This window comes from Phacochoerus africanus, chromosome 8, assembly GCF_016906955.1.
Source record: "Phacochoerus africanus isolate WHEZ1 chromosome 8, ROS_Pafr_v1, whole genome shotgun sequence".
Taxonomy (NCBI): domain Eukaryota; kingdom Metazoa; phylum Chordata; class Mammalia; order Artiodactyla; family Suidae; genus Phacochoerus; species Phacochoerus africanus.
Genome location: NC_062551.1, coordinates 99,330,075 through 99,345,807, shown reverse-complemented (window position 1 = coordinate 99,345,807; position 15,733 = coordinate 99,330,075). Strand labels below are relative to the sequence as shown.

The 15,733-nt window shown below is 44.6% G+C and overlaps 1 protein-coding gene across 6 annotated transcripts in view; it reads left to right on the top strand.

Moving 5' to 3' along the window:
* The window catches only part of PTPRM (protein tyrosine phosphatase receptor type M), a 749,971-nt gene that overhangs the window by 333,896 nt on the left and 400,342 nt on the right, over nt 1-15,733 (top strand). For all 6 annotated transcript variants that reach the window (XM_047793745.1, XM_047793747.1, XM_047793743.1 and 3 more), the window contains exons 6-7: nt 6,407-6,581; nt 12,352-12,645. In XM_047793745.1, the coding sequence (XP_047649701.1) occupies nt 6,407-6,581; nt 12,352-12,645 (469 nt within the window). The remainder of the gene's footprint in view (nt 1-6,406; nt 6,582-12,351; nt 12,646-15,733) is intronic.

Here is a 15,733-nt window from a genome sequence, read left to right as displayed (position 1 = left end):
AGTAATGGGATTATGCATTGTCCTTTATTTATTTATTTATTTATTTTGTGTCTTTTGTTGTTGTTGCTATTTCTTGGGCCGCTCCCGCGGCATATGGAGGTTCCCAGGCTAGGGGTTGAATCGGAGCTGTAGCCACCGGCCTACGCCAGAGCCACAGCAACTCGGGATCCGAGCCGCGTCTGCAACCTACACCACAGCTCACGGCAACGCCGGATCGTTAACCCACTGAGCAAGGGCAGGGACCGAACCCGCAACCTCATGGTTCCTAGTCTGATTCGTTAACCACTGCGCCACGACGGGAACTCCTGCATTGTCTTTTAAATGTCCGTATTTCTTATGTCCTGTATCTTTAAAATGTTTCTAAAGTAAACATTTCAATTTATACATCATATCTCTTTTTATCATCCTTAAGAATAGACCCTGTGGAGGTCTGCCCTGGGCCAGGCGTATCTGGTCGCTCATGGTGGTTTGCAGCACTCTGCCATCTGGGTTCCGTAAACACAGCCTTTGTCTCTTGCTCTCCTCCTGTCCCTGCTTTGTGTCTCTCCCTCCATTCACCTTGGCAAGTACATTTTACCTCTTCTCTGCAAACAGTTTTAACCTTTACTTAACATCATTTTAGGGCAGGCTTCAAATGCAGCCGCACAAGCCAGCATTGGTGCTGTTGAGCCTCAGAAGGTACCCAACTGGATAATGTAGGCTTATCATCCGCCTCCAGATCCTTATTTTTTTTTTCATTTTCTAAAGTTTTATTGAAGTGTATTGGATTTGCAGTGTTGTGGTAATTCCTGCTGTACCACGAAGCCATTCAGTTATTACATATACACAGATCCATTCTTTTTCAGATTCTTTTCCCATATAGATCATCGCAGGATATTGGTTAGAGTTCCTCCCGTCCTTAATTTTTTTTTTTTTTAAGCCTGCACTTTCTGAAAGTTCCCCACCCAGGGGTGGAGTGGGAGCTGCAGCTACGACCCACACCACAGCTTGTGGCAACACTGGATCCTTAACTGGATTGAGAGAATCCAGGGAGTGAACCCACATCCTCAGAAACAAAATCAGGTCCTTAACCCACTGAACCATAATGGGAACTCCCCCCATCCTTATTTTAATCTCATCTGCAAAATCTTTTTTTGCTCTGTCAGGGAACATATCGCCAGGTTCTGGCAGCCAGGGAGCAGACATTTCTGGGGACTGTTATTCTGCCAGACAGGATCACAGTGAGTGGGAGGTGCTGCTGACCAAGGAACACACGCATTCTCTAAACCATCCTTTTATTCTCCTTATCGGTCTCCCTTGTGAATAAAGATTTGTTGACCAGTTGGAGGGTCTCAGGGATAAATCTGTTAATAGAACAATCTCCTATGTCTTTTCTACCCTCTGGAACTTGTTTCCACTGAGCTAGGTTTCCTGGAGTCAGCAAATATTAATTGAGCTTTGTTCCTGGTGCACCCAGGCACAGAAAACAAATAGATATGTTCCATGATCTGGGGGACCTTGTGATCTGCTAGAAGAAAAAGTTGGTACTGCAGTCTAGTCGCTTTTTGTATGTTGTATTTCCCAAGTAGCTTTAGAACCCTTCCCTTCCTGTCTCTCATGCCTCCTTTTGGCATTGGTTGCTCTGATTTCTGCAGAAAACTCAGCCAGTTTCCCAGGCATCAGGTGGGCTCTTACATTCCTTGCTTCAGGCCATGACTGTCCCCCGAGATGTGCTCATGTCAGCCTTTTGCTGAAAACCCTTGCGATCCTGGCATCAGGATGAACCAACCCACCTTCCTGATTGTGGACTGTGCCATTCCAGCCCCATCACCTGCTATTCCCAGGAGCACTTGAATTCTAGCAGAATGGAATCTACTGCTAGCCCCCAAGCTTCCAGCTGTCTTGGCTTTTGACATTGACAGAGTGCCTCTCAATCACTGGCTCCATTTCTCTCCCTTCTCTGCCCAAGAAAGTCCCGTGCATCTCTAGTCTGTGCTTTCTAGAAGGCCAACCTTCACCTCTGTCTCCAGTGAGGCCCCCTTTCTTGGGTCACTGTGGCGTCCGTCCATTGCTCTGCAGTGTAACTAGTACTTTACTCATCTCTTTTTCTAACCAGACTATAAATTCAGTTAGGTGAGGGACAGTTCTCTTAACCCCAAGCTCCCTGTATATGTAGAGTGCCAGCCTCATGAAAGATGTTTACTAAGTGTGGGTTGAATGAATGCTTGGCTTCATGTACATGCACATATGATACAAAATGCCTGCAGATCTGAGCAAGATTTATGGTCTGGTTGGATCCTAAGCTAAAATGATTGCTAGCTAGCCCTTTTTTTCTCTTTCCTGTATACTGTTTTTCGTAATGGTGAATCTAATTTTCCATGTGATTAAATACATGGGATTTTTTTTTTAAAGCTCATTCCCAAGAGTTCATGGGACTCATTGGAATTGTATTGAGCTATTAGTTGGAAGCTGTTTATTTTAAAGGATCAATTTGTGGCCAGAAGACAACGCCTGTGAAGTAACCCTCCTCTCAACATATATATGAATCCAACACTATAGGTTTTGTTACACTTGGGTGCCCTCAGTACAGCCTGCAATAGCTGTGAGGGATCTATAAAGGCATACATTACAACTCTTTTGAATAAACATTCTCTCAAGTCAGGCTTATTCCATTAGGAAAAATATTGCAAGATGACTCTAGAAGGATACTCTTTTTTTTTTTTCCCCCTTTTGGCCATGCCTGTGGCATGTGAAAGTTCCCGGGCCAGGGATCAAACTCCCTACAGCAGCCACCCAGCCCACTGCAGTGCAACACCAGATCCTTAACCCACTTGGCCACCAGGGAACTCTTGAGAAGTATATTCTTACAAGATTCATGCCAGAAGCAAATAAATAAGTAAATAGCCCTTTTGTAGTTGTTACGAATAAACAAAACACATAATTATAGGTAAGACATCTGCCCTTCTTCAGGGCTTGATTTATCTTTCATAATGACGTGGGACATTTTTTTTTCCTCTTTGAAAAAAGACACAATTTTTGTAGGGTAATAGGTCTAAGGTTACTCCTGGAGGTAGAATTCAATATTTATTCATTTGGGTGAGAGAATGGGAGGCTGAATGTATAGAATACAGAGAGAAATACTTGTTCCTGTTATGTTAATAATGCCATTTGGGTTTTATTTTGTTTTGTTTTATCTAACTTATCAGTGGCTTTGTCAGGCCAAATTTAGGGACTTTAGTTAAAAAACAAGATATATAAGATATATATATATATATATATAACTTCATATTCTGATTTATGACTTTTAAGCTATTAACAAGGCTGTCTTGACAGCTGGTACTAAAGGTGGTGGGAACTGTTCTTCCCCAGTTCTAATGTTTCCCTCCCAGTGGCAGGGACGGTACTGATGCAGCACCCCCCCCCATGCCTTTTCTCTGCTGGGCGGGAAGGGAAGCTGTGAGCACAGCCCAGCCCCTCCTTTAGGAGCTACATCCCATAACAGCCCTGTCCCTCCATCCTGCGAGTTTCACAGCAGCACCCAACAGATGGGAGCCCTTGGCTAGTTGGGTGAGTCTGTTTAATTCTGTGCTTCAGTCTTAGCAAGCCCATTGTTTCTGTACTTCAGGCACATTCTGCCTGTTGGGCAGGGCCAGGTTCACTTGTAAGAAAGGTGGTACTTTGACAGCCTGTCTGCCTTTCTTCTTGAACTCATTCCTCGGTGGGTCCAGGATCCAGGCGGGGTTGTGTGGTGCCTTGCATATAGCTTTAATTCCTCACAACTGCTCTGAGAGTTGTATTGTCCCCTCCTAAGAGATGAGGAAAGGGGCAGCAGGAAGGTAAGTCAATCTGAAGTTAGGTTTGGCAGTCTGGTCAGTCTCACTTCCAAACTCACATCCATCAGGACACACTGACAGAAAAAGCTTTTTAAAAGGCTTTGCATTATATAAATCATAGAATTTTACAGATGAGTTTTTTTTATTTGTAGCATAGCATTTTCATACCTATAAACATTTTTTTTTCTTTTCTTTGGGGGGTGATGGGGTTAGGGCTACACGCATGGCATATGGAAGTCCCCAAGCTAGGGGTCAAATTGGAGCTACAGCTGCCAGCCTATACCACAGCCACAGCAGTGCTGGAGCTGTGACCTACACTGAAGCTCAAAGCAATGCTGGATCCTTAACCCACTGAGCGAGGCCAGGGGTGGAAACCACATCCTTGTGGACACTATGTCAGGTTCTTAACCGGCTGAACTGCAAGAGGAACTCCCCAAACATAAATGTTTTGCTCGTTTGTTTGCTTTTTAGGGCTGCACTTGCAGCATATGGATGCTCCCAGGCTAGGGGTCGAATTAGAGCTACAGCTGCTGGCCTACACCAGAGCCACAGCCACAGCAACACAGGATCCAAACCTTGTCTGTAACCTACACCACAGCTCAAGGCAACACTAGATCCTTAACCCACTGAGCGAGGCCAGGGATCAAACCTGCAACCTCATGGTTCCTAGTTGTATTCCTTTCCGCTATGCCACAATGGGAACTCCTAAATGTTTTCATATAGCTTGTGAGTCCCTGAAGGGACAGGTGCTTGCCTACCTCCCTGGTTCCACTGGCCAACTTGACAGCATCCAACATTTTCAGTTCTTTCTCCCCATCTGGGGCTTCTGTTCTGTCTCCTCTGACTGGGACGCTCCTTCTCTTCCACCCTCCCCTTCACCTGGTAGCTCCTATTTACCCTTCAGATCTCAGCTCCAATGTCACTTCTTTAAACTGGCCTCCCATGCCCACCATATCTAAAGGTTGCCCACATGGCAATTTCTGCCAGTCACCTGCACTGGCCACTGCTGGTGATCATGGATCCATTTCAAGCCTATACTTCCCAGCAGCCAAAGCCCAGTGAGCATCAGGGCCACTCTTCTGTGGCCCACTGTGTGAGCCGAGGGTCTTAACACAGTGACGGCACGTGGATGCTGCCCACCGTGGTTGCTGGGTGAATAGATGGACATAGTGCTTGGCGTCATGCATTTGCCTTAAGGTCTTGGCCCATTGTTTTCTCAATACTCTCAAATAACATGTCAAAGATAGCCTCTTTCCTGATATTTGTAAGAAAAAATGTGTAGGACTGAAATCTGCGGCATTCTTTCGAGGCTTTAGACTATGAGAAACATAGCATGGATTTCCACATGTGTGGAACTAGACTTACTTAATGTCTGGTATGGGGAGCAGGGGGTTAGTATAAAACAGTGCTGCCCCAGTGATGGAATCTCCTTGGTGTGCTCCTGGCTGTGCAGTACGAAGAGGAACTTCTGTCCCAGCATTTCAGTGTCAGGTCACATTAAGCATCTACTTCTGCTTGGTTTTTGTAGATCCAAGGACATTCTAACATGGAGGTGGGGCCTTCACACCTGTTCCACAGGGGCTATGCTAATGCCTACTTATATATGTAAAGTAATTTTTTTTTTTTAGGGCCAAGCCCGTGACATACAGAGGTTCCCAGGCTAGCGGTTGAATCAGAGCTGTAGCTGCTGGCCTACACCACAGCCACAGCAATGAGAGATCTGAGCCGTGTATGAGACCTATACCACAGCTCACGGCAACGTAGGATCGTTAACCCACTGAGCAAGGCCAGGGAGCAAACCTGCAACCTCATAGATACTAGTTAGATTCGTTTCTGCTGAGCCATGATGGGAACTCCTGTATAGTAATTCCTCATAAGTTCTTTATTGCTTCATATATAAAATGAAGTCAATAATAGGTAGCATGTGAATGAATTTTGTTTCCTAGTCAAGTGTGAAAAAAATACAATTAATACTATGAAAAGAGTGTTGATCATTTGGGAGCAAAATAAAGAATTTTTGCACATGCTTTTTCCTGTCCTTATGTTGAGCTAACATAAGGTAATTCCTACCTCGAATGGATAAAAATATGACATTTCTGCTCACTTAATTTTGCACCCCTCAGACATTCCCATTATGGCTCAGTGGTAACAAACCCTACTAGTGTCCACGAGGACATGGGTTCAATTCCTGGTCTCGCTCAGTGGGTTAAGGATCTGGTGCTGCTGTGATCTGGCAGTGTTGGTCGAAGATTCGGCCTGGATCCCATGTTACTGTGGCTGTGTTGTAGGCCGGCAGCTGTAGCTCCGATTTGACCCCTAGCCTGGGAACTTCCGTATACTGTGGGTACAGCCCTAAAAAAGAAAAAAAAAAAAAAGAAATAAAAAATTTGCACCTCTCAAATCCTGAAAGTGTTGATGGAGCAGAACTTCCATTTCCTGGGCAGAGGTTCTACTGGAACAACCGCCCGTGGATGATAAACAAGGAACCAGGATCTGCATGGAAGTAGCGTCATGACATCCATTCTGCATCTTCCAGTTGCGATGTGACAGCTGATGTTGTTTCTTTCTGCTCTCCCCCCGCCACCCCCTTACAGGGCATTGACGTGCGGGACGCCCCTCTGAAGGAGATAAAGGTGACTAGTTCCCGGGGATTCATAGCCTCATTTAACGTCGTGAATACAACCAAGCGAGATGCGGGGAAATATCGCTGCATGATTCGCACCGATGGAGGCGTTGGCATATCCAACTATGCAGAATTGGTAGTTAAAGGTATTTAATGTACCTGTATACCCTCAAATAGTCTATTGACATGGGTGTGAGTTCCTGATTTGTGGAAAGCTCAGACTTACTCATGTCTGTTTCTGAACAGGGGTTTGGTGAAAGGCTTTATTGACGGGTGGTGTTTTAAGTGCAGATTGTGCACGTGAGCAGTATTTTTGAAAAATGTATTTTCTTTCTGTTGGTTTAGTTGCATACAAAGCAATGAATGTGCTTTTGGCAAGTTCTTCTGCCAGCTCTGTATACGGAGATTACCACCTATAAATATTTTTTAAGGAATGAAATTTTTTTTCGCTGATAGAAAAATCACTTAAAATGCAAATATTCACCAGCCAGGGTGTTTATGATAGCAGGGTGGTTAATAAAATGAAGCAGTGTCAGTAGACAAATACTCTGTCATATCTCACAAGCCATATTGATAATACTGAGTTAACATTCATAATGTGGCCATTAGCTTCTATTACTATATTTTGCATGACTGAAAAATTGAATCATTATATTCGGGAAGCAGGGGGTGGGGTGAGTTAAAGGAAGAGGGGGAATAAGTTTCCTTTTAGCTGGTCTGATGTTTTCTGTATGTGCATGGACTAAAAAGTTTATAGTATTAAACTGCTAAGGCAATTTCTGGTCCCAGACAGAGTAATTTGGATTTTTAGATGTACCGTGAGGCGTTTTGGACAGCTTGCTGCAAGTCATTGCTGCTTCATCCTAGGGGAACAGAGTGATGCCTGCTTTTTAGGCTTCTTTTTCCCTGCATTTGTTAAATAGGGAGCATAAAATTGATCTCTTTTGGATGAACTATTTGCCTTGTCAGCAGTTTCGCTATGCAGGCAGCTTTACCAACTATAGGGTTCAAACCCGAGAGCTATGTGGGCATGGGCTGTGGTTTACCCTCTTGGTACTTCTGTTTCCTTGTACCCTTGTTACAAGGGTACTGTTTTCTTGTACACTTGTCACAGGCATGTGACTATCCTCAAGGACTCTCAGGAGCATCAGATGCAAAAAGTATGTGAACTGGAGTTCCCTGGGGGCCTAGGCGATAAAGGCTCCAGCAGTAATGTCACACTATGGCTCCAGTCACTGCTGTGGTGCAGGTTCCATCCCTGGCTTCGGAACTTCCTCATGCCGAGGGCATGGCCAAAAAAATATTTTTAATAAAAATAAACAACAGAGGGAGTTCCCCCCATGGCTCAGTGGGTAACAAATCCAAGTAGTATCCATGAGGATGCAGGTTCCATCCCTGGCCTTGCTCACTGGGTCAGGGACCTGGCATTGCCATGCGGCTCGGATTCCTAGTTGCTGTGGCTGTGGTGTAGGTCAGCAGCTGTAGCTCCAATTCAACCCTTGGCCTGAGAACTTCCATATGTCTCAGAGGTGCAGCTCTAAAAAGCAAAAAACAAAAACAAAAACAAAAAAACTTAAAATAAAAACAAAAGTATGTGAAGGGCCCTTAGGACAGGATACCAGCCAGCCTGTGAGGCCATGATGGGGGATGGTGTGGTTCTCACTCTCAGCTCCAGTCCACTTCTGGTCCTCAGCTGAGAATGCACGGCCGAACCACCTTTTCAAATTAAAAAAAAAAAAAAAAAACCTGCCTACCTTTTCTCCACCCCCCACTCCCACACCCAGTATTGAATCAGAACCTCTGGGGACGTCGCCTCTGGGATCGAATCTGTAGGTGACATGGGCATGTGCTTCTGCTGGGAAATCAGCGCTGCCACTAGTAGTCACACCTGACACATGGGAAGCCTGACCCCGCAGCAGTGACTGGCGTTCCACAGAAGGAAGCAGGAAGCAGACACCCAGGTACCTACTCAAAGGGTCTAATTCGCCCCCACTACATCCCTGTGAATTTTGTTTTGTAGTGAAACTTTACCTTACCCATCTGGCTAGTATTTGAGTTTGGGTTTGATATCCATAAGAAAACTGAAACTCTGATAGATGCGCACACACCACCATACAGGGCTGCCTGGGAAGTGAGGAGTTGCAGTGTAGACCGTGGACACGGTTTGCCAACCAATCCAGCAGCGAGGCTGCCTCGCTGTTCCCAAGGCCGAGTTCTTTATTGTCATCAGTGCCCCTTCCATTTCATCTCGTCCAGTTCTTTGGGACTGTTTCCATTCACAGATTTCTCGTTGCTACAGTATGTCCCTGTGAGCAGCTAGTGCCTGGTGAGGTGTGGTTTTGTGATCAGTATGAAAAAACCTAGTGACCGCTTGAAAAATTGCCTCTGTGGGAAAGTTAATTTGTTGGGAGTTAAAAGTAATCCAGGAGTTCCCTTCGTGGTGCAGCAGAAAAGAATCTGACTAGTATCCAGGAGGATAAGGGTTCGATCCCCAGCCTTGCTCAGTGGGTCGGGGATCCAACGTTGTAAGCTGTGATGTGGGTTGCCACTTGGATCCCGTGTTGCTGTGGCTGTGGTGTAGGCCGGCAGCTGAAGCTCCTATTCAACCCCTAGCCTGGGAACCTCCATAGGCCTCCATATGCAGCCCTTAAAAAAAAGCAAAAAAAAAGAAAAAAGTAAGCCAGAAATTTCTAGTCGGCCAGAACAAACATAAGCACAGGCGATGAGTGGTTCTTACTCATACTTCTGCCACACATTTTCCTGCCTTGTGACTGTGTCCAGGACTCTTGGCTCATCATCATCAAATGTCCAGGCACTTCTTTCCGTCTCTGTAACCTGCCAGTTGCTGGTGACAGTCGATTTGCCGTTATGGCTCAACACCAGAATTGGACTTTTTTTCCATTTTAATTTTATCACCACATTTTGCATAGATTTTATTTTTATTTTTTATTTTTTAAATTTTATTATTATTATTTTTCCAATATAGCTGGTTTACAATGTTCTATCACTTTTCTACTGTACAGCAAAGTGACCCAGTCATACAAACACATACACTGTCCTTTTTTTCACATTAAAATGCTCCATCATAACTGACTAGATATAGTTCCCGGTACTATACAGCATGATCTCGTTGCTTATCTGTTCCAAAGGCCCATAGTCTGCATCTATTAACCCCAGACTCCCAGTCCATCTGCCTCCCTTCCCCTCCCCCTTAGCAACCACAAGTCTGTTCTCTATGTCCATGATTTTAGATTTTATTTTTAAAAATGAGATAACATGCTGGACTCTGCTAGTCAAATAAAGCATTACTTTGAGACAATTACCTTAAAATGTATCATGACATTTTTAGGCCACATGTTTGAACACTTTTTATATGCATGGATATAGAGTACTAATTTTTTAAAAATGGAGAAACTCAAGTCCAAGGAGTTTATTATGTATGTATGTGTGTATGTATTGCCCACAGCACGCAGCAGGTTGATGTAAGAGTGAACCCAGCCCTGGTTGCAGTGGTAAAAATGCCAAATCCTAACCACTAGACCACTGGGGAACTCCCTAAGTCCAAAGAGTTTACAGCTTTCTTAAGGTCATGCCCTGGTTCAGTGCTGGCCCCCCAGTGAAGCCCAAGTCGTTTTAAACTATTATTTTGTTTTATTTATTTCTACCACTGCTTTTGTTGTTGTTTATTTATTTCTACCACTGCTTTTGTTAATACTGCCTGTAATCTCCACCATGCATGTATATATATGCATATATGCCGATATCATATTTAATTAGAGGAGATATATATTAGGAATGCACATATGCATATCAATAAATTCTTTCATTGCTGGTTTGATTTAGAATTACTTTCATCATGTCCTTTCACTTGGATTAAATTCAAGTTTCACTGGGATTAAATATTTTAAATTGCTTTTTATCACTCAGTATAGATTGAGTTTCTTCCTTCATTTTGAGAAAATTTATTCAACATTTAAATATTGACCTTTGCTGGTACAGATTCTTCCAACAATCCCATTGTCCTTTTGAATGGCTGTCTCAATTATTTCTAGGTTCTAGGTGAATCTTCCACTTGATTGAATGTATTTGGTGCTCTTCTTAATGGGGAACTAATAAAGAAAACAATCTTAACGATAAACAAAAGTCTTGTCTATTTCAGGGTACTAGTAACAACATCCCAAATGAACTGTGCACTCACTAACCTTTGTGGCTTTGCCCCCGAGTTGTGTTTTGAATGGCAGTTCAACAACCCTTGCTAGCATTTGCAACTTCAAAGTAATTAACTGCTCTTTCAGCCTGGCTACATAAGTGCCTTAGGATATACTATAAAAGGCCCATTCCATGTCTTGGTTCAAGGAATCGCATAATGATATAAATTGATGTTAAATCATTATGAGTTGAGTCAAAACTATTTAAAGAAGTGAAGAGCTAGCACAAAATTGTCGTTTATAAAACATAGGAGCAATATCTTCCTAAGTTTGCACTGAATTTGTTGTTCCCCAAATAAAATTCATCTTGCAGTGTTTACTTTGACTTGGTCTCCTGAGATTTCCCAGCTGTTTTAAAAGTCAGTTTGACTTCTCCCACCTTGAATAAAGAAAAGAAGAACAAAGACGCTTCAACCCAACAGAAGGGACTTGTGTTGCTGGTTCCCGATTGGTCTCGGGATTCACCTGGCATCATCTCAGGGGCCAGCCTCAGTTGGGACCAGCTGTCCTGAGGTCTCCATTAGCAGGAAACATGACAGGGAATGACTGGTTACACCTGCTCTGGAGCAGACAGGTTCGCAGCACACCAGCCAGCACACTTCAGCAATAAAACAAAGCCAGCTTCACTTACCACTTATGTGTGTGCGCTAAATGAGGGAGTGAGAAACAGGAACACACAAAAAGGCACAAACCACCTTCAGAAACATGCTTGAAACAAAAATCACTAGAACTTATGTTTTTCTCAGATGGGGATTCATTAAATAGAAATGTTATTTCATACAGTTATCTCCTTCCCTAATATCATGTGTGGTGCCACTCACGGTGACACTGGCCTATGGAATGCCTTTGTGTGGTGCCTGGAGAGCCATTCGACAGGCATCTGTTATACCAGGAATGCTGTTTAAAGCAACATTGCCTCTCTCTCCCTGCTCCATGATTCAGAAAAAGTCAGTCTCTGGTTTTAAGCAATGACAGAGACCTTCTTGAGTTGTAGAGAGTATTCGCTATTGATGGCTTAGAGTTTTATCCAGCTGGGCATAGCTGATCTTTGCACGAGAGCTTCTTTGGCTATTCATGGATTTAATAAGACTCATTTTTGGAAGTTCCCTGAACAGTGGCTGTGACAGACTTTATTATTCCAGGCACACACTGCTCCTGGAGCTGAACGAGTCCATTGTGATAACTTTGGGGCAAAACAAGTCATCCTGGAAATGCATTTATGACAAGATAAACTATAATCTCATCCATGTTTTTAAAGTGATGCCATCTTTGGAATGTAAATATAAGGACACTGAATTTAATGATGACACTAATACCTTTGATGATTTCGAAGGCATTCTTGACCATGGAGTGCCTTCTAGAGGTCAGTTCTTACCACGTGAGAGAGTTTTAACAAGTACCTTTGAGTGAAAAAAAACCCCTTTGACGCCTGCATCGCTGTTTAAGAAAAATGACTTGTGTCCGAAAACGAATTGCCATTATACCTACCCGAGCAGGCTTACGTTATAAAGATGGCTCATTGCACAGGTTTGAACACTGCGAAGCCTTTATCAGTCTGCTTGTTCTGAATAACCTGAATGAAACCATTCTTGACACTTCATTCCTGAGACGTTCCGGTCCTTGCTGTTTCAGCAATCGATGTGTCTTTAGCACTTTCCAAGCCAAAGGCCAGTGTGTCTGAAAGATGGTCCTCTGGTTTGCCTTTCAGAACCTCCTGTCCCCATCGCCCCCCCTCAGCTGGCCTCTGTGGGGGCCACCTACCTGTGGATACAGCTCAACGCCAACTCCATCAACGGGGATGGGCCCATCGTGGCGAGGGAGGTGGAATACTGCACTGCCAGTGGGAGCTGGAATGACCGGCAGCCGGTGGACTCCACAAACTACAAGATCGGGCACCTGGACCCGGACACCGAGTACGAGATCAGCGTGCTCCTCACCCGGCCGGGCGAGGGCGGCACTGGGTCTCCCGGCCCTGCGCTCAGGACCAGGACCAAGTGTGCTGGTGAGTCTGGGCCCCTGGGGCCACTGGTCACTGTCCTATGGGCTTGAGGTCTGCGACCTCTGTGAGAGCCAGGTGGTCCACACACCTCCCTCAGCTGTGCGTTGAAAGCATCCTTTTCAGTACAGAGGTCCCCACAGCCCGTGGCTTCAGGACCTTAAGGCTTGGTGTCTCTCAGGAGGCCTCCACCCCTTTTGCCTGTTCTTCCCTCCTCTGAGCATCTCACAGTCCATGTTGGAAACCTCCCCAAGGGGACAGAAACTCTGCTTTAAGGATGTCTGCTCGTAGGTCGGAACCTCTCCTCCAGGCCCCTTTGTTTTATGTTCCGCTGTGCTTCTATCCTGGAGGGGCTTCGGGAGAACAGATTCCATATGAGAGATGGCTTTAAAGCTATGTTTTTATCGATGGGTATTTAACGGAGGGGCTGCTTGCTGATGACGTGGGGCCCGTTTGTAGAATAAGCCCAAGTGATCTGTGGGCTGCAGGCAGGCTTTAAATTCCTAGGCTATCAAGTTCTAGTTGACTGTGCTGACCCCACTCCACAGCTTAAATACAAGTGGGTTGATGGAGAGAGAAATGCAGAGTCTGACGAAAATCACACCCTGAAGAGAGCTCCCGTTGGAGCATCAAGGGCTGTGTGTGTCTCCTCTCAGGTAGGGAGTGGGGAGAAAGAACAGATTGGGATCCTGTAAATGAAGACTTCTTACACCAAATTGTGGGCTGAGGTCAGGAGACTCCATAAATTTTGATGGAGCTAATTGATTCTTCAGGTGGCATTATTTAAGAGGACACTTCTCCATCGGTTTTCTTTCTTTTTAAGTTGGGTAAGTACTCCGAGCACAGTCTGCCCCTGTCTGGCAGGAGAAGTGATGAAGCCTCCTTAACCATTGTAACGCTTTCATTCTTTCTTTATAATTTGGAGTGTATGGTTTCCAAAAGCCTCAAACTCATGGGGAAAAAAATCTGGGTTATAAAAGCTGTTTCCCAGACCCACCCTGCCTGGTCACATTACACTCCGCCCAGAGTCTCTGGAATCAGATCTGTAGTGATTCCCAAGGACGCAGTGGGAGGGTCCAGGGAGAAAGGAGTTTGATAACACGTTCTCTTGCTCACCTCTCCAAACCGGGTCATTTCTTCTTGCTCTTTAACTGAGTAAAATTTCCCTCCTTTTTTTGAAATAATTTATCATCTGTTGTAATGCAAAAAAGTAGCTGTGTTAACACAGTATATACCATTTTACAAGATAGGCATTGCTTTCAAATCTCTTATTTAACGAGCTCCTGCTGTGGCGCAATGGAATCAAGGCATCTTGGGAGTGCTGGAATATAGGTTTGATCCCCGGCCCGGCACAGTGGGTTAAGGATCTGGCGTTGCCACAGGTGCGGCTTAGGTCGCAAAAAAAGTCTGTTGTTTTATAACTGCCCTGTGAGGTCTCCAGGGACTGTAGATACTGGGCCCCCATTACCAGGGGCTGGCAGAGGGCAGCCCCCACAGTCTGCTCTCCTTCACGCATGCTCTGTGGGCAGCATGTTTGTTATTTCACTTCCCTGTCATTTTGAAAAATCTTCTTTGGAGAGTGATGATAGACGGTCTTCCCTTCTTTCCTCAAGAAGATTAGAATCCCATTGTCTAGACCAGAGAGAGGATACAACCTGTTTCATGCTAGTCACCAACAATCTTACCTACCTACGCTTTCAGTTCTGTTCTTTTTTATACTTTTTGTCTTTTTTCCTGGTTTTGTGCCTTATAATTCAAGCATTGACACAATTATTATTATATACATTTCCTCTAAAAATAATGGGCATCTCTGTTTTCCAGAAGCCTTTTTGTGACTGCTGCATGATGTATAGATACAGAATCTTTCATAAGTTGTCCGTCCTTTTAAACACCAGTTGTGGGGTTTTTGGTTGATGTTGTTGTTGTTGTTTTTGTTTTTTTGTTTGTTTGTTTTTTTGTCTTTTGTCTTTTTAGGGCTACACCCATGGCATATGGAGGTTTCCAGGCTAGGGGTCCAGTCAGAGCTACAGCTGCCGGCCTATGCCAGAGCCCCAGCAATGCCAGATCCGAGCTACATCTGCAACTACACCACAGCTCACGGCAACACTGGATCCTCAACCCACTGAGTGAGGCCAGGGATTGAACCTGCAACCTCATGGTTTCTAGTCCTATTCATTTCCACTGTGCCACGATGGGAACTCCTAAACACCAATTTTGAGTGGATATTTGAATGGCAACCTTGTGCCTTAAAGTATTAACCTCACTTAAGCAAGGAAGCCTGATGATAAAGCAGGCTTCCTCCTCTATCTGAAACCTGTTGTTGACACTGTTGCAGGTGTGTCCTGCACTGGCAATGAGCATTTTTGAAAAAGCTGTGGTGGAACAAGTCAATCCTAGGAAATAGAAGTATGTTAGGTGAGAAAGTCAAAGCTAGAAATGAGAGCAGTGAGACTGGGTGGGTGAGCAAAGGGAAGTTGAATGAGCCTTTTACTGTAGGAAGAAATATGGTTTCACCCTTTCTTGACCTGAGGCTTTGGAGAAAATCTGCAGGGGAGCCTGGTGACTGCTCCAGTGAGCCTTGTGTAATTGCTCAGCACAGGACAGAGTGAAAAGGAGGGAGGCGGCGGGGGGCCACAGGCTCCAGACTGAGAAATATGCTAGCGGTCCCCGCCTCTTCCTCGGGTGGTCCTGAGCATTCAGGGATCAGGAAGAGTAAGTTGGGGAGCTCATAACCCGAGAGAGATGCTGAGCATTCTGCCAAACAGGTGGAAGTTGGAAAATGGGCTTGGGCAGCCATGAGCAGTGGGGGAATCTAATAGGGTGACAAGTAGTAGGAATAACTGGGCATCTGTCCCGTGTGGTTTAAAAGGCCAAGAGTACAAGTCTGGAATTAGAGTAATAAAATGTAGCAGTAGCACATATTTAAAAAAGAAAAAGAGGTTGAGGATGTAGTTTAAAAACACATGAATCTACAGTATGGCCCATATTTTACTAATCACTCTGTAATGCTATTGCCTCACCCTACCACCCTCACTCCCCTCCCCCCAAAAAAACAAGGTAATATAAGTGTAGGATGCATTAAGAAAGCAAATGC